General features: G+C 37.5%; 1 protein-coding gene across 1 annotated transcript in view; it reads left to right on the top strand.

The window, feature by feature from the left end:
• LOC136857018 (uncharacterized) overlaps positions 1-24,031 on the top strand; it is a 164,203-nt gene that overhangs the window by 90,522 nt on the left and 49,650 nt on the right. The window contains exons 10-11 of the mRNA XM_068224959.1: positions 14,249-14,492; positions 15,202-15,329. Of these exons, the coding sequence (XP_068081060.1) occupies positions 14,249-14,492; positions 15,202-15,329 (372 nt within the window). The remainder of the gene's footprint in view (positions 1-14,248; positions 14,493-15,201; positions 15,330-24,031) is intronic.

Here is a 24,031-nt window from a genome sequence, read left to right as displayed (position 1 = left end):
GTACCAGATAGGGAGCACATTTTTTAATGAGTTTTGTGGGAATTTCATCTACACCTGTGGAAGTTTTATTCTTCAAAGACTGTAGCCTATGATTTTACGAACTTCCATTTCTGTTACTGGGTTTAATTGCGTAGAGTTTTGCACAAAGGTTGGGAGTTCTGGTAATAGATATGATTTATTTGCATTTTCAAGTTTGTATGATAGGGATAGAAAGAAATCATTTATATAATTAGCCAAATGATGATGGCCATTCATATGTATTCCCTTATTATTTTTAATGGCAGCCCTAAGAACTCTTCGATAGACTGATTTGTAGTTTTTAACATACTTAACAAAAATCCAGGTCACAACTCTGCTGTGCTAATCTACTTAGTAATTTACATTTTTGACTTGAAATCCGTATACCCTTCGTGATCCATGGCTTTTTTGAAGTTTCATTAATTACTGCAAGTTTTTCGAAAATGTAATTCAAATTGCTTTTAAAAAATAATTAAAAGGTTCTATACTTTTGGTCAATGCTGTGACCAAATGTTACTGGAGCCCAGGTCTGAAGTTCAAGAGTTTCAATGAAACTGCCACATGCAGCTGTAGAGAAAAAATAAGTTAATTGTAGTTGCTTCATTTTGGTTGAATGTTTGTTAACATTCTCAATTTCTAGTTGCAAAATTTGAGCATGATGATCTAATAATCCAAAATTTATATTGGACGCTTGCATTTTAGAACAATGGAAATTAATACAAATATTGTCTATCGTTGTAGCTGAGGTGGAAGTTACCTGGGTGGATGTAAAAACTAAGTGTTTTAGATTACAGCTTTGAAGAACATGCAGTAGTTGTGATGTTGAAGGAAGGTTTTCTTCAGTGAATTCTATGTTAAAATCACCACAAAGTATTACTTCTGTGCTGTTGTTCCTACCAAAAATGTTATGAAGGACATCATCTAATTTTCCTAAGAAAATCTCCACATCAGCATCCGGTGAATGGTACACAGTTAAACAGAATTACCCTTTTACCATAGGGAAGCTTAAATTCCACTGAAGTTAGTTCAAATTCTAGTTCAGAATTATGCACTTCAAGATCCTTCCTTTCTTTACATTCAATTCCTGACTTAGAAAAATACAAACTCTCCCATGCTCTTCATTATATTATCATCGGTTGCCCTTCCAGCGAGCCTGGTAGGGTGTTTAAAAACGAGCATCTTCCAAAGTTGCCTATTCAATGTCCATGACAGATTCCCAATTCCATCCTCTTCTCTCCACGTCTTCCCTCAGTTGGTTCATCCATCTTCTTCTTGGTCTTCCAGGTGGTCTTCTACCTGTTATTCTCTTTTCCAAATAAGCACATGGTAACCTTGTGCTATTCATTTGTATAACATGCCAAAACCATTTAAGTCTAGATGAAGTCTTTTCTCCGTCAATTCATTTAGACCTAGGTTAGATCAGATCTCATCATTTATCACGTGATCAAGTCTTGTCTTTTGGAGGTTAGTTTTAAGAAATTTCATTTCACAGGCTTGAATCCTACTGCAATCCTTTGATGTTACTGTGCAGGTTTCCAGAGAATATGTAAGGATGGGAATGAAATATGACTTGTACAGGGCCATTTTTGTTCTTTGAGGGACCTTCTCATCCCATAGTAGGTGTCTAACGATACAATAACAACAACAATCAATACTGATCTGCATTTAGGGCAGTCGCCCAGGTGGCAGATTCCCTATCTGTTGCTTTTCATTTATTTTTTGCAAATAAGTTATTTTATTTTTTAATTTAATTTTTTTCCCCCGTAAAGAACGGCTAAGGAGCGCGAGTGTACTTATTGTGGGTGTGGTGAGGCATTGAGGGGTATGAGGGAGGAGTTGGAAAGTTTGAGGGAGATAATTAGGATTCTCACAGAAGACAGGAAGGAAGATAGGACTCCCTCAAACAATGTACAGGTTACAGTAGGTGTACAAGAGGGAGGGGAAGGAAAGGGAGGAGTTGTAGAAGACAGGTGGTCTAATGTTCTAAGGGGAAGGAGATTGCAGGCTAAGGGCTCTATTCAGGATCAGAATTCAGGACAGGTGTCTGTGCGAAATCGGTACGAGTCACTCCAGATAGAACAACAGACGGAAGATGAGGGACAGGGAACTGTTGCTGAGATGCGTGGAAGTAGGAGGAAGGGAAAAGGTAGGAAAGGGAAATGTAGAGTAGAGGATAGGAAAAGACAGGTGGAACAGGGTCATGGGAAGGAGAAAAGGGAGGAGGAAGTAGCTTCTGCAGCAGTGAGAGAAGATAGGGCTGACCAGGAGGGGAGGGGATCAGATGAGGTGGGGAGGGTTGAGGCTCTGGTCATGGGGGATTCCATCGTTAGACACGTGGGGAAAGTGTGTGGAGGAAAAGGAACCAGGGTAGAATGTTATCCAGGAATTAGGTTGAGGCAGATGTTGGGGAAAGTAGAAGAGAGGGAGGAGGGGAAGGAGAAGGTGGTAGTGTTTCACGTTGGTACCAACAACGTAAGGCAAGCTGATATAAGTACCAACATAGTTGGAGATGTGTGGGATCTGGTAAATGCAGCACGGGTGAAGTTTAAGAAAGCGGAGATTGTTATTAGTGGAATACTGTGTAGGAGGGATACTGACTGGAGGGTGATTGGGGATTTAAATGAGACTATGGAGTGGGTATGCAGGAAACTGGGAGTGAAATTTCTATATCCTCATGGATATGCGCTCAGATGGCCTTCATTTAAACTGCAGTGGTACATATAAGTTAGGAAATTTGTTTGGAAGGGTAATAGGGAGGTACATTCAGGGAAAAGGGATGGCCTAGGGAGCGGTGATAAGGGAACTGGGAACTGGAAATCAAGTAGGGATGACATAAAATTGTTAGTGTTGAACTGTAGAAGTATTGTAAAGAAAGGAATAGAATTAAGTAATTTAATAGATATATATTTACCAGATATTGTAATAGGAGTTGAATCATGGTTGAGAAATGATATAATGGATGCAGAAATTTTCTCACGGCACTGGAGTGTGTATCGTAGAGATAGGATAGGAATGGTGGGAGGGGGAGTGTTCATTCTGGTGAAAGAAGAATTTGTAAGCTACGAAAAAGTTAAAGATGAGACACATGAAATTCTAGGTGTAAGGCTCATTTCTAAAGATAATAGGCAACTTGATATATTTGGAGTGTACAGATCAGGAAAGGGTAGCACTGACGCGGATTCAGAATTATTTGATAGGATAGTCAGTTATGTGGGAAACGACATGGAAAGAAATGTGATTGTAGCGGGAGATCTGAATTTGCCAGATGTAAATTGGGAAGGAAATGCGAACGACAGAAAGCATGACCAACAAATGGCAAATAAGTTAATATGGGAAGGACAGCTGATTCAGAAAGTGATGGAACCAACCAGAGGGAAAAATATCCTGGATGTGGTGCTGATAAAACCAGATGAGCTCTATAGGGAAACTGAAGTAATAGATGGTATTAGTGATCATGAAGCTGTTTTTGTGGTAGTTAAAAATAAATGTGATAGAAAGGAAGGTCTTAAAAGTAGGACTGTTAGGCAGTACCATATGGCTGATAAAGCAGGCATGAGGCAGTTTCTAAAAAGTAACTATGATCGGTGGAAAACGGTAAATAAAAATGTAAACAGACTCTGGGATGGGTTTAAAGAAATTGTTGAGGAATGCGAAAACAGGTTTGTACCTTTAAGGGTGGTAAGGAATGGTAAAGACCCACCTTATTATAATAAAGAAATAAAGAGACTAAGAAGGAGGTGCAGACTGGAAAGAAATAGAGTTAGAAATGGCTGTGGAAGTAAGGAGAAATTGAAGGAACTTACTAGGAAATTGAATCTAGCAAAGAAGGCAGCTAAGGATAACATGATGGCAAGCATAATTGGCAGTCATACAAATTTTAGTGAAAAATGGAAGGGTGTGTATAGGTATTTTAAGGCAGAAACAGGTTCCAAGAAGGACATTCCAGGAATAATTAATGAACAAGGGGAGTGTGTATGTGAAGATCTTCAAAAGGCAGAAATATTCAGTAAGCAGTATGTAAAGATTGTTGGTTTCAAGGATAATAATAATATAAGAGAATTTATTGGACTCCAACCTATTCAATACATTACAGGATGTTAACATTTTTAGTTAAACATCGTTAACATCCTGTAATGTATTGAATAGGTTGGAGTCCAATAAATTCTCTTATATTATTATTGAGATTCCTTCAATACGGAAAATAAAATGATTTTCATTACTTGTAATTCAAGGATAATGTCGAGATAGAGGAGGAGACTAAGGCCAAAGAAGTAATAAAATTTACATATGATAACAATGACATTTACAATAAGATACAAAAGTTGAAAACTAGAAAAGCGGCTGGAATTGATCAGATTTCTGGGGATATACTAAAGACAATGGGTTGGGATATAGTACCATACCTGAAGTACTTATTTGATTATTGTTTGGTCGGAGGAGCTATACCAGATGAATGGAGAGTTGCTATAGTAGCCCCTGTGTATAAAGGAAAGGGTGATAGACATAAAGCTGAAAATTACAGGCCAGTAAGTTTGACATGCATTGTATGTAAGCTTTGGGAAGGCATTCTTTCTGAATATATTAGACATGTTTGTGAAATTAATAACTGGTTCGATAGAAGGCAATTCGGTTTTAGGAAAGATTATTCCACTGAAGCTCAACTTGTAGGATTCCAGCAAGATATAGCAGATATCTTGGATACTGTAAAAGTTAGAGTCTTTGGTTACTCTGTTTGTTATTTCTATCTCAGCTCCATTATTACTAGCCATTATGGTTCCTAAATATCTGTAACAGTGTACTACTTCAACTTGGTGGTCCTGTATTTTTATGTTGCATTCTGGATTATGTCTGCTGATTTTCAATGCTACTCTTTTTGATGGGTTCAATTTCATTCCATAATCATCAACTTCTTACACCATGAATTCATATTATTTTTCACTCCCTCCTCTGTTTCATCCCATATTGCCACATCGTCTGCAAACACCAGAGCCTGAAGATCTTTATTGCCTTTTCCTTTTAGTTTCTTTAAAATGGTATCCATAACTGCTATGAATAGAAGAAGTGATAAGGCACTTCCCTGTTTTACTCCTTTGGTTGTGTTGAACCAACAGAGTGACCATCTCCAATATTGACACAGCTTTTGCAATTAGTATACAGCATTTGGATCTTCCCAATAAGGTACTCCGGTACACCAAGTTTTCTAAGACTTTTCCAAATAGTTGATCTAGGAACATTATCATATGCCTTTTCAAGGTCCATAAACACAATAACTAGGTCTTTTCCTCTTTCCCAGTGTTTCTCTGCCAACATCCTCAAAGCAGATATCAGATCTGTTGTGCTTCTTCCATCCCTAAAGCCATGTTGTTCCTCTTCTAAGATAGGCTCTAGTATATCCCTTATTCTGGCTTCATTGCTCTTCTCCATAATTTTAAGGATGTGTGATAAGAGCATAATGCCTCTGTGATTTTCACTTTTCCTTCTACTTCCTTTCTTAAAGATAGGAACTATCACTCCTTTGGTCCAATCTTCAGGTATTTTGTTATCCTTCCATATTGTTCTGAGAACTCTATACAGCCACTGTATTCCTGGCAGACCAGCAGCTTTAATCATGTCAGCTGTAATTTCATCAGCTCCTGCTGACTTACCACTTCTCATCCTATGGAGTGCTTGCTCTACTTCTGTCCATGTAATTGGGATATCTTCCTCTATTGTTTTCTGTCCTACATCCTCAACAGAGATCTCATTAGTGCCATTTAGGAGCTTGTCAAAATACTGTCCCATTGTATCTGTGATATCTTTCATATTGCAAACTATATTCCCATCTGTTGTCTCCAGAGCTGTAATTGCTTCTTTATCTGATCTTTTACTTTTTTATATTCCATATATTTTTCATATTCCCTTTACTGTCTTTTTCCAGTTTAGTTGTAAATTCTTCCCAACTTTTATCTTTTCCTTCATGTACAATTCTCTTGACTTCCAACTTCCTGTACCTACATTCTTTTGCCAACTCTTCAGATTTATTGTTGTCTATTCGGTCACTGTTGATTCTTCTGTCAGACTTAGCCACATCAAGAACTTTTTTGGCTTTAATCCTTTTTATTATGGCTTCTTTCACTTTATCATTCCATCAAGATGTTCTTTTCTCTCTAACTCTTCTGCTTGTTCTTCCACATATTTTATCTGCACTACCAACCAGACCTGCCTTAAAATAATTCCATTCTTAATTACCTTTCTTTGTGTCTGTTATTGGTATTTAGCTCTAATTTCCTCTTGAAACCGCTGTTTGACTTCCAGATCTTTCAATTTCCAGTCTTTAATTCATGGTTTTTTCTTCTTGTTTACTTTAATAATAGGTTTGGTGACTCTTAGGTCTGCAATGAGGAGTCTATGGTCACTATCAGGCTCTCACTAGGAATCACTTTTACATCATGCACCTTTTCTCCACTTGACCTATCTGTGATGATAAGGTATATCACTGATCTGTACCTACCATCCCAGCTGTATCTCATTATCTTGTGGCTGTCCCATATCTGAAACCATGAGTTCTTCACCAGAAGTTGGTTTCATGTTCATAGATCAAGCAGAAGCTCACCCTCGTCATTTCTATTACCAAATCCATATCTATATATTGTACCAGGAAGGCCTAGGTCCTGGTCCATGTTAATTGAAAGAAATGTTATTTCCAGCATTAAAGATCCGACCGACGTACGAACATCCATGTAAAGAATGTTCCAGTATGTGCCAGACCCTACGAGTGCGCTAGGCGGAGTCAAGTGACGTCACCTGTCGCTCGAAGCTCACCTCCCCTAGAGATATTTCTCGAAAGAATTTTTCTTTTAACAGCTTTTTAACGCCTTAACCGATTTCAACGGGACAAACGCTGAATTATAGCAAACATCATAAAAGTTAATCCCTGTAAATTTCAAATTAATTCATCAAACGGTTGTTGAGTTATAATAATTTAAAGTCTCAACGAAATTACGTAATCACGGTCACATGGCCGAGAGAGCCGCCACCCCTCCCTGCGCTGGTATCTATATATGTCAAGGCCAGACAGCCCGCAAACCAGTACAAGGACAAGCAGACAGCTGTGTGAGTGAGACAGTGAAGAGACCGGCCCGCGTACAGTATGTTCGCGCAGTCACGGTAGAAGTACTTTCCGTCGTATTTCCGGAACGCGAAATTCTATCACCGATAGAATTGTTAAAGGACGTCGCACTGCAGTTAGTATATCGCGTCGCGATTACAATATAATCCTAAAGACATTTAAGACTGTAACGCGAGTGAACTTATTGGAGTACAAATATTAACTATTTCATTACGTGTGGACTTAGGTAACTTCAAGTAACATTGAACTTCTACAGAGCCTAATATTTAGAATCACCAGAACTCATTTCTTCTCGAGTATTGCATTATATTTCTTTATTCACGTCACATCAATATAAGACTCACAGTAGTAATTTGAGTGAAAAAGTAAGAACTTTTCTGCGTTAATATAACATTATAATAACAGGATTAGCAGAAAATAATCCCTAGTAACTTAATGACTGTGTTCAAAGACTGTGCTTATCGACTTGCTTTCTTTTTTTCAAATGTGAACTGTGTGATTATGAACGTTTCAATAACGACTGTAAATAGTATTTCGTACAGAAAGGACTGTGATTCTTCATACGCCATAAATAGTGTTCAACAGTGTCAGTGATAACTACTCGCACTAAGTGAATTTTCGTGTGCGAAAATCACCCGAACAAGCTACAACTCAACGTGATCCAGTTCCAGCTGTCATCACCTCATCGGGAACGTCAACATCGCCGATCCTGATTCTGCATGGAACATTCCAGATGTCCATCCTTCGACATTTTGTAGCAACAGTTCTTGTCATAAGTGAGTAACAAACTGACTAAACTTTTTCATTTATTTTGAACAGTGAAACTTCATAATTTTCATAATTTCATTATTTCTCAAAAGTGATAAATTTAATTTCAGTTTCATTTCTCGTAGAAAGACTGTAGGCTTTCAAGTGTGCTATATATCGAGATTGACGAACTGAGAACTGAAAACTTTTAATAATTTCTCATATCCATTTACAATTATAAAAGTGTGCTTAGGTTTAAAAAGACTTTAGGTGGAAATTCTCACATAGGAAAGACTTTGAAACCAATGATATTTATGCCATTTTTTTTCAAGAAGATTATTTTCAACATTTAATTTCAATACAAAATTTGAGTCAACAATCATACCGCAGGGTGAAAAATTAATAAATTGTTTAAAAAAAAAAAAATTATTTACCATCTATTATTCGCTCTGCGAGACTATCCTTCTCTGTATCGGCTCCAAAACCAAGTTCCACTCCCTGAGGTCCTACTCATGCCCTTTGCCCACAACTTTTCCTGGTACAATATATAAAATAAGACTGTTGTCTGTACATTGCTCAGAATTTGAAAAGAATGGTATTTCTGTATCGGTCATGTCCACAGTAACAAGGAAATGCACTTTTTACTTTTCCGTAATTTCTGTCTGTCTGTCTGTCTGTCTGTCTGTCTGTCTGTGTGTATGTATGTACACGCATCACTAGAAAACGGCTGAAGAGAATTTAATGAAAATTGGTATGCAAAGTCAGGGAATAAGTCACTACAATCTAGACCATAAATAATTTTATTTATGCTGATAGAGATGGTAGTTTAGGGGAAGGCCTAAAAGTTAATTTTCAAATATTTATGTTATTAGTGGTCCTATTGTAATGAAAATTGGTATTCAAAGCCAAGGAATGAGTCATTACAATCTAGGCTATAAATAATTTTATTCACGCTGAGTGAAATGGTAGTTTAGGGGAAGGTAAAAAATGTAATTCTTAAATATTTACGTTATGAGTGGTCCTATCTCAATGAAAATTGGCATGCATAGTCGGAGAATGGGCCATTATAATCTAGGCTATGAATCATTCTATTCACACTGAGTGAAATGGTAGTTTAGGGGAAGGCCTAAAATTTAATTTTCAAATATTTAAATTATTAGTGGTCGTATCGATAAATACTACATAACCAAAGTTATATAGAATTAAATTTCTGACCATTTATGTCATTATACATTTTTACCGTACTGACTGTGATAACACAGATATTTATGAAATTGTAATTTTGTTGCTAAGTCCATATCAACGCCGAGCCACAAGAAAATGGGTTAACAGAATTTAATGAAAATCGATATATAGAGTCAGGGAATGAGAAACTACAGTCTAAGCTATAAACAAATTTATTCACCATGGATGGAATTGTAGTTTAGGGGAAGGCGCCTAAAATGTAATTTTTAAATACCTATGTTATTGGGACAACGGCCGTAGCCGTGTTGAAACACCGGATCCCATGAGATCTCCGAAGTTAAGCAACATTGGGCATGGTCAGGAGTTGGATGGGTTGCCACGCGCTGTTGGTGGGTGGTAAGGGAATGGAGGAGCGGAAAGGAACTGGCCACCTACCACCCTACCACACGTAAACTCTGGCTCAGCAACACCTCTGCGAAGGTTTGGACCTGCCTTTGGGCAGAATACACCCTTACTTTATGTTATTGGTGCTATCGAAAAGTATTACATAACAAGAGTTATAGGGAAAACAATTTCTGATCATTTATGTTTTAATCAGTTTTACCGTACCGACTATGGTAAGAGTGGTATTTCAGAGTCGGAAGAAAACTAAATGTGAAGACCTACAATATCAAAAGCGCATAGCATTGATCAACAGTAACATTACATTGACCATTCTTTGATGTGATGTTCTTTGTCTCTTATGCTGCCTCCCAACTCCGATAGATGGGATTACTGCTGCGTACCGAGTATAACAGCCTGACTGAATATTAGCGGGAAATAGCTGGGGAGTTAGAAAACTTTCTTTTTTAGCATATCATTCCTCTGGTTCATACATTTTCTGATACAGGTGGTACGTAACACACAGGTTCATCATAGTATTCTAGCTATGTGATCCCTAATCTGATGCGCTGTTTTGAATGAGCAGTGTGCATACTTAAGGCAGAGGCTCACTTAGTAGTAGTAGTAGTATGGCCTGGTATAGAATAACAGTTTAGGCCTATTCCAAATTATAGCACCACAGTTCACTAAATAACTCAAAATTCGACCCTGAAAAGAGCCGTTTCTTAATTAAAGCTTCTTCCTCTTTACTTTTATTAAATTCTACATTCATTTTATTCCAAATTAGCATTGAAGAGTGGGTTTCTCCTCTTGCTTGGAGGAAAAAATTGTCTCCAAGTCAGATAGATTTTTCCGCTTCCAGTGTAATGAATTAAGATTTTCCGACTCATCGGGTATTCCTAGGAAACAGATTAGTAGAAGGACATAGTTTATGCCATGGGAGTCTCCACTATTCGACCTCCTCCCTGCCGAAAAAAGATGAAGGGTGTTCACGGATCACGGCTATCTGCAGCTTTGATCATTCCAGCTCTGGAACTTTGGACTGTTAGATCGGCAGCGTAGTCCTGTTTGTTAAAAGTGAGAAAATGTGCGGTATTTCATTTGATCAAGTATTTCATATGATAACATTGCTTTTAATCACTACTTTCCTACCAACGTTTTTGTAATGACCTATGTTGACTTCAGTTAGGAAAACCACAAGGTCACTCTCTCTGAGAATCCAATCCCGTAGCGAAGCATGGGTACATCAGCTAGTGGACCAATAATTTCTTCATAGCCTGACCTATCAGTTCCTTACCTGGGCATTAAAATCTCCAATTATCATTATGTTCTCTTCATCAATGATGTCCTCTAGTTTTTCTAGGAAGCTTGCTTTTTAGTCTTTGCTACAACCCTGCTGGGGAGCATAAACTTGGATCACAGTTTGAGTTTCTCCATTTAGGCATATTTTAGTTATGATTAATCTCTCATTGATGAAGGAGACATCTGTTACACTATCAATGTCTTTATGGAGTATAAAAGCATTCCTCGCTACTGCAGGATTACCACTCCAGTATAATTTATATCTGCCCTCTTATATTCTTGTGTTACAACCTTTCCATTTGGTTTCACTTAGCCCAAGGATATGAATATGTGTACGGTTCATTAAATCTGTGATTTTGTTGCATTTTCCTGTTAGAGTCATAACGTTTAAGGTTTCAATCTGAAGCTTGTTTCTACGATCAGTTCTTCTTGTGCATCTTGAATGAACATCGGACATGACATCATCATTAGTTCCAAGAGTACTTGAAGTATTGTCGACATTCAGAATATGTTTCTTTCCGAGGCTCATTTTCATTTTGAAAGCAACTGCATTGTACTCCTGTACTGACTTACTAGGCCTAATGTACTAGAGGATTTTCTTTCAGGGTGGTCTCCCTTAGCCTTTGGCAATCCCCTGCTTCACTGCAAGGCAGCAGCTGATGAATTTATATGTTATTTCCCACACAAAGGTTTCATCTTATCCAACCTTCTAAGGGAAAACTCCTCTGCTTGCAGCTGTTGGTTTTCCCTTAGTTTGCCTGGTTTGGTTTCGGTCGTTAGACCCTCGGCCAGACAATCACAGGTAGTACCGTCTACTGTCGCATATGGTAACAGAATATATTCTTTATTAACTTGGCTGTAATTACTTGCCAGGTAATAAGCTTTGATGTTAATGAGTACAAGTTCATCATTATTACACCAATGTTCATCCAAACAGATAAACATAACATCCTGTACTGAATTTAAAATTACTTGCAATTCAATTCTAAAATTTTATTTTTAAGGCATTGAATGTTCTGATGGTATATTTTGAACTGCCTATTCCATCCCTCCAAGTCATTATTTAATTCTGGGCCCACATTCTGGACCCAAACGTGCCACCATACCTAACGTAAACTCTGCCTCAGGAAGACCTATGGATCATAAACCCAGTGTCATGTCTGCTGCCATTGAGCATAGCAGCATAGAAGATATAGAATTTGGAATAAACAGTCAGAGGCAGAGAGAAAGGAAACAAAATAGAAAAGCTCTTCTTCCAGTAATAAAAACAATTCCTGTATATTTTATGGAAATTTCCTTCGACGGGTGACACAGATTGTGGTTCACTAATGGTGAAAATCCTGAGAATAAAGATTGCAAATTTTGGCTCTTTTACATTTTTGCATGTTCATATCGATGCTGGTGATGAGTCTTCAGAAATGCACTTAGAAAATGCAAACAGTAACACCACATACATTGTCCCTGTCATGCAAAATTAAGTTATAGGCATTTGTGGGGAAATAATACAGAATAATATTGTAGCTGAAGTAAATAAAGCTAAGGCTTTATCACAGAAGGAACATTGGATGTTTGAGGAATGGAGCAACTTTCCCTCTGTCTACAATTTGTGAACTCCTGTTGTGTGTTGAGAGCAGACTTTATTAGGTTTATGCTAGTACAAAGGAAGTTCAATATATAATGCAGTGCATTTTTTTCTCAAAGCAGGTTGGTTTTATAGAAGATTCAAATACACCATGTTATTCCCCAGTCCTTTTTCTACAATACTCTATTTTTCAACATAATCTCCATTCAATGCTACGGCCTTACGCCATCGTAATGTGAGGCCTGTATGCCTGCATGGTACCACTCGACTGGTCAATGTCAGAGCCAAAGCCGTGCTGCATCAATAACTTCCCCATCATCGACATAGTGCTTCCCACACAGTGCATCCTTCAAGTGCCTATAAATATTTTTGATGGCCTGGTTTTCTCCCAAAAGAAACTCAATAACTGTTCTCTGTTGGTACACACTTCCATTATTGATGCCATTTCAAAGGCTAGTTACAGCGCTGCCCCCTTTTGGAAATTAGTGAAACTCTACAAGACAAAGTGGGAATATTAAAGATGTTCCAAACAAAATTCCAATTTCTTAAAACTGAAACTGGCCAAGAAATAAAATGTGTTGCATTATATATTGAACGTCCTTCATAATATGATCTTAGTGGCAAGAATATTGCTAAGACAGTAATGATAGAACGTGAAAAATTAGGTTTAGATATGGCTAACATAGGAGGCCAAGAGTACGACTGCAAAACAAAGTAACAAATTGTATGAATAGTGCAGTTTCTTTACCTCTAAGACCCACTAACATTGGTGATCACTGCGGCAAATACTGTGTGGTCTCTTGCCAGATGGGAAAGTATTCAACACTATAAATTCCAGTCCAGTTTTTTATGATCTCGTGCCATTGTGTTCATTTCCTCCCAACACCTCTTCTACCCTGTATTTTGCTTTGCACAGTCTGTTGCAAGATCTGGTAATGATTTCTGGGGATTTGGCCAAGGTAAGAAATTTTGCAGCACTTTATTGTTCAAATGAGTTCCCAACTTGCCCTTACCCTTCTGAGTCCTTCTTCATTCGTTAGTCAAGCAGCCCGTGAATTCTTGAACACCATCCAGTGGGTCTACTTCAAAGGCTGCCAAGCATTTCACTGATACGCTCTTAAAGGTTCATTTTCAACACTATATAGTAAAACTGACCATAAAAAGCACTTGTCCATCCTTTGCCTAAGTTTTAAATTTAGGTGGTCATTATAACAAACAGATTTAATTTCTGTAAATGGTTTTCATGCTAATGCATCCTCTGTTTCACTTCTTTCTCAGGATCATGTTTTTCAGTGATAATGGTAAGTTACCCAGATATTTGAAGCTGGTAACTCTCCCAATCTATTATTGTGAAATTGCCTCAGGACTGGCTCTTCTACTGAAAATCATGAACTTGGTCTTGTATGTGCTTATTTTTAGTCCCATATCCTTACTCTTATTTTGACTAATATTATTAGCAGGAGCCAATGACCATAGCCATGTTGAAACACGGGATCCTGTGAGATCTCCAAAGTAAAGCAACATTGGGTGTGGTCAAGATTTGGATGGGTTGCCATGCACTGTTGGTGGGGAGTAAGGGAATGGAGAAGCAGAAAGGAACTGGCCACCCTACTGAATGTAAACTCCGGCTCAGGCACACCTCTGTGGAGGTTCGGACCTACCTTCAGGCAGAATACACCCTTACTTACTTATTAGCAGGAATTGAAGACTGTCAAGATTGTCACACAAGATGACTGTATCATCATCATTCTGCATTATATATGTACCAAATCATTTGATGGAGTGTTTCCATTACTGTTTTTTTTTTTTTTGTTTTGTTTTTGTTTTTTTCATAGAAGTGTAATTACAGAGAAAAAATAGTTTGAGCCACAGAAACTAGTAACTAGAATTGCTTGTAACTATCACCTCACTTTGAAATCTTGCAGTTAAGCAAGTGGCACGTTGCACTAGCTACTGTGACTGGTACTACTGTGACTTTGCGTGTGGATGATGCTCCAGGTCATGAGTTTGCTGGCTTCAATTGTGTTCCTATCCTTCCTGAAATGGATCATCCTATGAGAATTGGGGAGCGATATCGTGGTCAGATTCAACGATTGGCTGTCAACTTCAACCCAGTACGACTACATCGGGTCAAGGTACTTTTAAATAATGTTAGAAATACAGTGGAAAGTTAATTATTCAAACTAACAGAGACCAGCTATATTAGGATATTCAATTGTTCTGATTACCAAACCTAGAAGCCACAGAGTGCATACATTTTAAAGGTTTTTCTAGGATATTGCTACCCTGCTGCCCATGGTGATCACACACCCTTTTAAGAACCATGTCCCTTCTTTTGTGATGTCCAGGGGACCATCATGAGTCACAGTGACTTACGTGTAATTTATTGTCTCTGTATAAAAGTGTCATTTCTGTTCATCTCATCACAGATTCCTTTCAGTTGCCTACCGTACCATAATGTAGCAGTTCTTCCTATGTATGGTTCAAGTTTCATCTAGCTATGTTACTTGACAATGACACAACATGTGAAAATTACTGTCATCCTTAAGTTTTGCACAGCAGTGTATAATTATAGTATTATTGGAAAAGGGTATTTACAGATGAAGAATGAAAGAAAAATTTGGAAAAAGTGACAAGCTACTGGGCAATTCGGAAATAAAACTTATCAAAGAAGACGGCGAGAAAATGATTGACTGAATTGGTTCAGTGAGGCGCAGAAGAAGAAGTAAATAGTATTATTGTAATCTGGAGATATTTGTATTTACTAAGTATAAATTACTTCCTAGAAATCTTTAATTGAAGGAGTGTAAATAAATGTTTTGCTCTATTTGAACTTACCCAAATCTATTTCCTTAACAGGGTTCGGCAGCTTACAGAGCAGGTTCAGCTCCTTATGCAAGCAGTAATGTAATTTATGAAGTTGCTGATGCTGAAGAAGGGTATAGACAACTGAAAGGCAAAGAGCTTGTGCGGGCAGCATGCCCTGCTCACCCAGAACATTGGAAGGTGAGTTAATCTCAACTCGTAATACTTTTGAAATAGTATTGTCATTCTGAGCATAAGTTCATGCAAATATCACTGGTGAGGTTAAAATCAACCATTAAATGTACTTTAAGGTGGAACAGAAATCAAGAGTGCTTACCTCAAGGTGGCCCACCCCAGTAGCGAGGCGTCGCTGACGACGTCAAAACTTCGGACATTCGAGAGATGGAAGACAGAGCACAAAATGCTGCCTCGCTCTCTTTAAAAAGGGAACCGTGGCATTGGAGTAGCCAATTAGAATGCAGGAGCCTGCCTATCGCCACCCAGATTCACCAATCACAACTCTTTCTTTGGTCGCGATGTTTAAACCCCTTTCTCGAACACATACGATCGCGAATCTTCCATTTCCAGAATAGTAAGAACATATTTCTAGAATGCATAACTAACAAAGGCCAACACACCCTGTTCTAAAATTCCACGTCACCAACTTTCTGGACTGTTCCAGTTAATATAGAAATGTAATCTACTAGTTACAACCGACATATGTTAGAAAAATATTTTTTACACTGCACAGGTTAGGTAGCTGAATGGAATACAAATAAAATATTCTAGCACAATGCTCCAGATCATACAGTAAGTACTACTTAAAAAGATTTACAAATAAAATCTTCTACAAACACTTTCCACCTCCAAGAGATTCTACACCTGTGTCACATTCCATGTGCATTCATAAACAGCAATCCATCAAAGACAAGTTCAGTAGATAACAACAACAGTGTAGCAGTGTTGTCCAATAACAGACAGGAAGTGATTGCATCCACTGAAAAACTCCATGAAAATGCATCCAGAACAGGAATCTAGATCTCATACCAGAAAACTCACTATAAGGAAGGATTTCTTCAGTACCTAGATGGACAACCAATGAAAACCCAATATGGCAAAATATCCCACATGTCTAAATTCAAATATCTGGGAGAAGTCATCCAACCTTCAGGACTGAATCATGAAGCAAACAAAGAAAGGATCTCTAAACTACAAAGAGCATAGAGACTCACTTGAAACAGATAAAATAAAAAATCCATATCCCAAAATGCAAGGCTTTACGCCACCACAATCAAGCATTAAGCATGGTATGCATCTGAAACACTGATTATTGGGGGCAGATCATTGATTAAAGATGTAGAAAAGCTAGAAAGAAAATTGTTAAGGAAAATATTTGGACCAATCTGTACAATGAGGATCTGGATGATAAGGAAATCTCATGACCTGTACCAACATTCACAGAAAATCTCAGACACCTTTAGGAAAAGACATTTGAAATTTTATGGGCATATTCACAGAATGAGTAATCAGAGATTGACTATAAGAATTCTGAACCATGCCCTATCAATGAAAGTAAAAAACAATTGGTTGCTCGAAGTTGGAAAAGATCTTCAGGAAATAGGCATCACAGATGACATTGTGTAAGTTCAGAAAATTAGTCAACAATCACCACTTTAGAGACCATCCAAGCACTACCACCAGCAAAACCTGGTCAGAAGATTACAAGAAAAGCCACAGCGAGAAGATGAAGAGATTTTGGGAGAAGAAAAAGGCAATGACATCAGCTAAATAAGTTCAATCGCACTCCTTGGTTGGACATAATGAAAGAAATGATGATGATGATGATGATGATGATGATAATAATAATAATAATAATAATAATAATAATAATAATAATAATAATAATAATAATAATAATAATAATAATAATAATAATAACAACAACAACAACAACAACAACAACTAGAGGAGCCTTGCTGTTCCGCAGCATTCATCATAAATAGGTCAGATAACACATCAAAATAAATTGCTCCATGCACTGCCTGGGTGTGAACATTTATTTTTAGGATATGTAATAACTGTTAATTATGTACGAACTAATTTTCATAGATGTCTTTATTGTGATGAAGAATGATATTTTACAAACTTTTTCCTTTTACAATTTATGTTACACTGACACAAATAGGTCTATGGTGATGATGGGATAAGAAATGGCTAGCAGGAAGCAACTGTGGCCTTATTTAAGGTACAGCCCCCAGCATTTGCCAGGTGTTAAAATAGGACCATGGAAAACCACCTTCAGAGCTGCCGACAGTGCGGCTCGAACCCACTCTGTGCCGAATGCAACCTGACAGCTATGTGCCATAAACTGCGCAACCACTCGCTCATTGTTTACGAACTATTTTATAGCTTTAGAGTTATTGTTGTGTGTTTAATTTAAAGTTTTACTTTTAGATTATTTTGTTTTGTGGCAGCCCAGATTCTCTGGGAAGTAATTGATCCTTTCAAATAATAAAAGAAAGTGATAACTGTTTGTATTTACACATCATGCTATAGATATAATGTACACAATTCCAGCTGTTGTTGGGATTGTCACCAATCAGCTAAGCGAAACCGAAAACTGTACATGAAATACTCCTGACAAACAATGAGCCCGTGACGGACCGCTCAGTTATGCAGACTACAGCGAGGAGACGTCATACCAGACAGTGCATGCATGTGCGCCCTTTAGAATTCCTGTCACGCACATAGCCACAGTGGATCAGCGCTGGCGTGCGGGCATGCTGGCGTACTGGCAAGCGCTTTGGCCAATCAGAATGTTACATATTTCTTTAATAATTTAAAAATATACGGCAACTTTTTTTTTCTTTGCTAGGGGCTTTACGTCGCACCAACACAGATAGGTCTTATGGTGACGATGGGATAGGATAGGCCCAGGAGTTGGAAGGAAGCAGCCATGGCCTTAATTAAGGTACAGCCCCAGCATTAATAAATTTTTTGCTGTAAATCTACAGGCCAAGAGCTTTTGTCAGAATGCTTTATGATGTCAATCGGTTTAGTCATTCTCTCAAACTCATGGTAATAAAAGTCAGCCTAGTGTTTAAAATATATAGATGATGATGATGATGACAATGATAATAATAATAATAATAATAATAATAATAATAATAATAATAATAATAATAATAATAATAATAATAATAATAATAATAATAAACATCATCATCATCATCATCTACCAAAATTTAGGTGTTATGAATTAACATGTCAGTATCAATGTTTTATGCCTTTGCTGGCAGGACCTAGTGTTTACAGTGCACTATGTCTTCTGGTATAGGCTAGAGCAATTTTGTTACTTTCATTGATCTGTCTCTGTCTCATCCTTGGCTTTGACAATATGAGGTATGAGCAGCTAGTAATATCATTCCTTATGCAGCCAGTCCCTGTTGTGAATGGTGTGAGACTATCGCTCATAGGGTCGCTTGGTGCATGCATTTCAGTGGGCATGGCAGACTGATATGTAATAGTAACTTATGGCTCAGTGAGGAAAGCAACGCAAAACTACCACACTCCTCATTTTAGTATGCCTCTTTAGTGATGCCTAGACCATCTATGACAGCTGATGGCGGAGCTGTTGAGGATCCAACCAGCCTTCAGGCTGAGGATTAAACGTACATCAGTGTTGTGTTCTCAATAAAAGTTTATGTCATTGTAATTAATGATAGTCAACACTTCTCTCTCACAAAACTGAAACTCTATGTAAACATACTAGAATGCTGAATATTCCTACAGGCTATGGATTTTTCTGTCTTATAAAATCTACTGGCCTCGAGTATAACCCTTTGATTGTCGGCACAATCAATTTTGTGTGGAAACATTATAAGAAATGAAGTTGCACGCTCCACTTTAGATCAGTCTGTGCCAGGTAACGGCACACACACATTTCATTTATACGATGCTCCATATGCCCATGAGGCCCATTTATACAAAAATGATGTGGACCTCTGCTACATCTGCCACAGTTATGAGGAATATTATCTAACCAGCGTTTCAATTCCCGTATTAATTATACATGAAACAATGGCAATATTATATCAAGTTTAATACTTATGAAACAAAAACAGTAATGGATGGAGCCAATTTTTATTCACAAGATTTTACTGTCATCATCATATTTTACTGCAGTACATTTTAATACATATTTTATGTTAAATTATCTCAAGCAGACTTTATATATTAATAATGTACATTCATTTGTATGTCCTTGCTAATGCTGTCAATGGCTCAAAGACCTGAAATGTGTACATTTAACAAAATAGAATATACGGTATTAAGTAATCTATAAGTAAGTCTAAAAGTACTCAGCCACCTTTGTTCTTCACTGTAGTAATGAACGTGCTTATGACAAAAGTGGCAAGGAAATTTGGGGAAGGAAAAATGAAAGTGATGATGTTTGCAGATGACTTTTTAATCTGGGAAGAAAAGAAAGAGGCTATCCAGGAACAGTTAGATGCATGGAAATATGAGGTGTATAATACGGAATGAAATTTAATGCCAAAAAGAGGGAGATAGTGATCACAACTAGAAAGAAGGAGAGACGTACGAAAGGGATAATGCTTGAAGGTAGAGAGTTTCAAGTACATGGGAAGTATCATAGAGGAAAGTGGAAGAAATGATAAGGAAATAATTGAGTATGGAAGGCAAGCAGGTCGAAAAGGTCTGAACTTAAGGTCTTTTTTAATGTAATCTCATCCTGTATATCACTCTTTTGCTGCTCTGAGGGACATCCTTGCTCCAAATCAGATGGAGATGCTTGTGTTCCAAGCAGACCTGGCCAACAGCTGGAAGCTGCACATGATGATGATGATAAGACTACATTATATAGTATTGAATAGGTTGAATTTTTATATTTTAATTTGAATTGTTCGGTAACTTGCAATATTTTGAAATCCATACTAGTGCAGGCTCGTACTAAAATTCAACCGTGAGCTTCAAGTTTGGTGTTACCAGTCTGGTAGCACAACGTATGATTTATCACCATGCATGCACACATATCTTGTTTATACGCAGTGAGGGCTCTGTGTGGTGACATTTCTCTCCATAATTTCAATTCACGGTCTTCTACAGGGTGGGCAAGAAATCCCCGTATCCCTGTAACTGTTTAGTATCAAATGTTATTTAGGCCTAGGTTATTTTACGTACGTATTAATTGTCCAGTATATCTGTATGTCCCCCATCATGCTGTAAATACAGTTCTGGTATGCCTCCATGTTCTTCTTGACATATTTCTGGACATGTCCGGTGTTACAGTGCGAAATGCATCCTCAACAACATTGCGCAGTTCTTCTTTTGTAGCATAACGACATGCAGGTACATGCACTTTAATGACTCCCCATAATGAGTTGTCAGTATGTGGTGAGGTCAGTACTTCTTGGTGGCCATTTCAAAGGAGCTGGTTATGCTAGTGAGCCACGACCTATCCACCGTCCTGGGAAATGTTTGTTTAGGAACTCGCACACTGCAAGAGCGTAGTGAGCAGGCCTGTCTTGCTACAACCATACGCGTACTGTGAGGCCCCTTTCCTCAAGCTGGGATATTAACCATGTTTGTAACATGTGTAAATAATTTGCACCATTCACAGTCCCTTCAAAAAAGTACGATCCAAGCAGATGTGATGTCATTGCTGCCCATATCATTCCGTGAGGCAGGTTCCTTTCCAACTCAACTGTTTGGTCCACATGTAAACATTTGTGAGAAGTATCATAGAGGAAAGTGGAAGAAATAATAAGGAAATAATTGAGCATGGAAGGCAAGCAGGTGCATTCCTGAAAAATGTCAAAAGCCTGGTTTGGAGCAAGGATGTCCCTCCGATAAGCAAAAGAGTGATATATAGGATGTACTATATACTTATTCAGACGTAAGCAGCAGAAACTTGGGTAATGAGGCAAAGAGCTGTGACTAGGATACAGGCAAGTAAAATGCTTCCTACAGCAAGTCAGTGCTTGTTCCCTATCCATTCCTTTGTTTACATGACCTGCCTGCTTCCTCCAGCAAGTCAGTGCTTGTTCCACATCAAACATCTGAGATTTACTTCTTTGCTTGAGGTCCTAAATCAACTTTAAGACGTCATATTGTAACAAGAAGATCATAACTTTCATTTTTATTATTATATATATTTTAATGTTATAATTATTCCTAAAACATTGTCTTTTTCTGGTATACATATGTTTTAGTTATCACATGATTGTTTAATTTAGATTTGGCTCACATCTGCCATAGCTTCACACTAACACTTGACTGCAACATATGTATTCCAACACTTGATTCCATTAATCAATAATATAGCTACCAACCTGCATAAATGACATAGCATAAATAACATTTGATATTAAACAGTTACAGGGGTACGGGAACTTCTCTCTCATCCTGTATAATGGGCCAAAGTTGCCCATGCAGAGAAAGAATTATAGACTAAGAAGACCAGGTGGCTGCAGGAAAGCTGCTTGAAACTGCTTTGAATTTATCACTATGCCACTCTCTAATCCTCTATTGTAATCAGCTCTGTGTCCTCATTTAGTTCCATAATCTTAACTTAAAAATAAAATGAGTATGACAGCAAAGAATGATTCCAAGGTAGGTAAATCACTTTGTCAATGAACTCGATGGCTCAGGGGAAATTTAGCAAGTAGGCACAATAAAGTCTAAAAGGATCAAACTTAATACCAGTAAGTGTTCCTGTGTTAATTGATATAAGAAATGAATAATGCTACAGGGAAACATTCTGAACAGAAAAGGCTAGGTGTTGATTGGATAGAATTGGTAGGTTATATTGTTAGCAGAACAATCATTATGGAACTTGGAATACTGGGAGCTTCTTGTAGAAGTCCCTTTATCTGTTGTTTGTGAGGTATATGTATTTCCATGTGAGCTAAAGGCCAAACTAATACAGATACTGGTTCTACCTATTCTTGATTATTGTGTTTTAGTTGACATGACAAAAGGAGAAACACTCAACCTTCAATGAGACTGAATTTCTGCTTGCAATTTATTTACAATATCAGGTATGATGTTCGTTTCATACTATACTGTCAGGCTCTCTTATGGCTGAAGTCTGATAAGTGTTGGCAGCTACACATTTTAATGATGGTGTTTAGAGTGTTAGCTGAAAATCACCCACTGTATATTTCTTCTAAATTCACCTTTTATATCATCATTTCACAACTTGAATACACGTTCTAGATCCTTTCTTTCTATTCCAGTGCACTGCATAAATAAAATTAATAGATCATTTGTGGTAAATGGTGCCAGATTATGGAATTCCCTGCCAGCTCAGGTCAAAGAAACTAACTCTTTATCAAAATTTAAGGTCACCTGCCGAGGCTACTTGCTGAAGACAGCTGACTGCATGGTTGAAGTATGAATGTGTGCGTGCCTGAGGATTAGTCAGATTATGGAATTCCCTGCCAGCTCAGGTCAGAGAAACTAACTCTTTATCAAAATTTAAGGTCACCTGCCGAGACTACTTGCTGAGGACAGCTGACTGCATGATTGAAGTATGAATGTGTGCATGCCTGAGGATTAGTCAGTTTTAAGAGTTTTTAATACTACTTCATTTTAATATTAATTTAGTTAGTAATTTAAATTCATTTTTAATTCTAAAAATGAAATGTAGATTTGACTATTTTAGGTATCTTAGCATTTTATTTATTTTAATTAGTATGTGTTTGAGAGTAAGAGAGGGTCTTGAATCCTAACTTCACCACTGAAAAAGGCACCAGTAATAAATAAATGAATGATTGAATGAATGAATGAATGAATGAATGAATGACAAATAAATAAATAAATAAATAAATAAATAAATAAATAAATAAATAAATAAATAAATAAATAAATAAATAAATAAATAAATAAATAAATACAAGACATGTTCTTTAAGTAAGGGCCATTTGAAAATAACTACACAACGAAAGATGACTTTCAAACACCACATTTATTTGCAGATTCTGCATACTTTATTTTTCAACATAGCCGCCAAGTTTGTTTAAACATTTATCATACCTTACATCTAAGTTTAGACTACCCCCTTCGTAGAAGCTGCCTGCTCTGGTAACCAAGAATTCATGGCCGTTTTCACTTCGTAGTCATCATTGTAGTAGTTGCCGCTGAGGTGATGTTTGAGGTGGCGAATGTGTGTATCTCCATTCCATGTTTCATCTTCCATTATGATCTGACTCAACACGTCGTCACCTTCTTCAGCATAATGAGTCAAAAACATCATCGAACACTCAAATCTTTTGTTTTTTTTGGTCCTCCATTAGAAGTTTAGGGACCCAACGGGAGCACAGTTTATGTTTTCAGAAACAGTTTTGTAAAGTACTGACCTAGACACGTCAGAAAAGGCATTTGAGAGAGTTGATATTGTATAGGCTTTTGGGCTTGTGCCGTGTCAAGAAAATAAGATGAAATTCTTAACGTTTTGCAACATTTTGCCAAGGCAAACACAATATAAAAACCATGTTTGGCACCACCACTAAAATTGCTCACAGTCTGAGTAAAACCAAGGACAAATTATCCCCCTTTAACATCCTGGGGTATACGAAATTCCCTGTGCGTGCGGTAAAGTATACATCGGACAAACATGTCAGTCCATTGGTACCCGTATCAAAGAACATGAACGTAATATTCGTCTCAACCAACCTGACAAATCGACAATAGCTGAGCACGCTCTATTGTCGGGTAATGATGTCATGTTCCAAGATACTCGAGCTCTTACCCACACTAGACACTACAGGTCCAGGACTATACGGGAAGCTGTGGAAATACGTAGTAATACTAACAATTTCAACAGGGACACCAGCTATCAATTATGTAATACCTGGTTGCCAGCCATTAAGAATTTACGT

The sequence above is a fragment of the Anabrus simplex genome, chromosome 1 (assembly GCF_040414725.1).
Source record: "Anabrus simplex isolate iqAnaSimp1 chromosome 1, ASM4041472v1, whole genome shotgun sequence".
Classification (NCBI taxonomy): Eukaryota; Metazoa; Arthropoda; class Insecta; order Orthoptera; family Tettigoniidae; genus Anabrus; species Anabrus simplex.
This window is presented reverse-complemented; position numbering and strand designations above follow the sequence as displayed.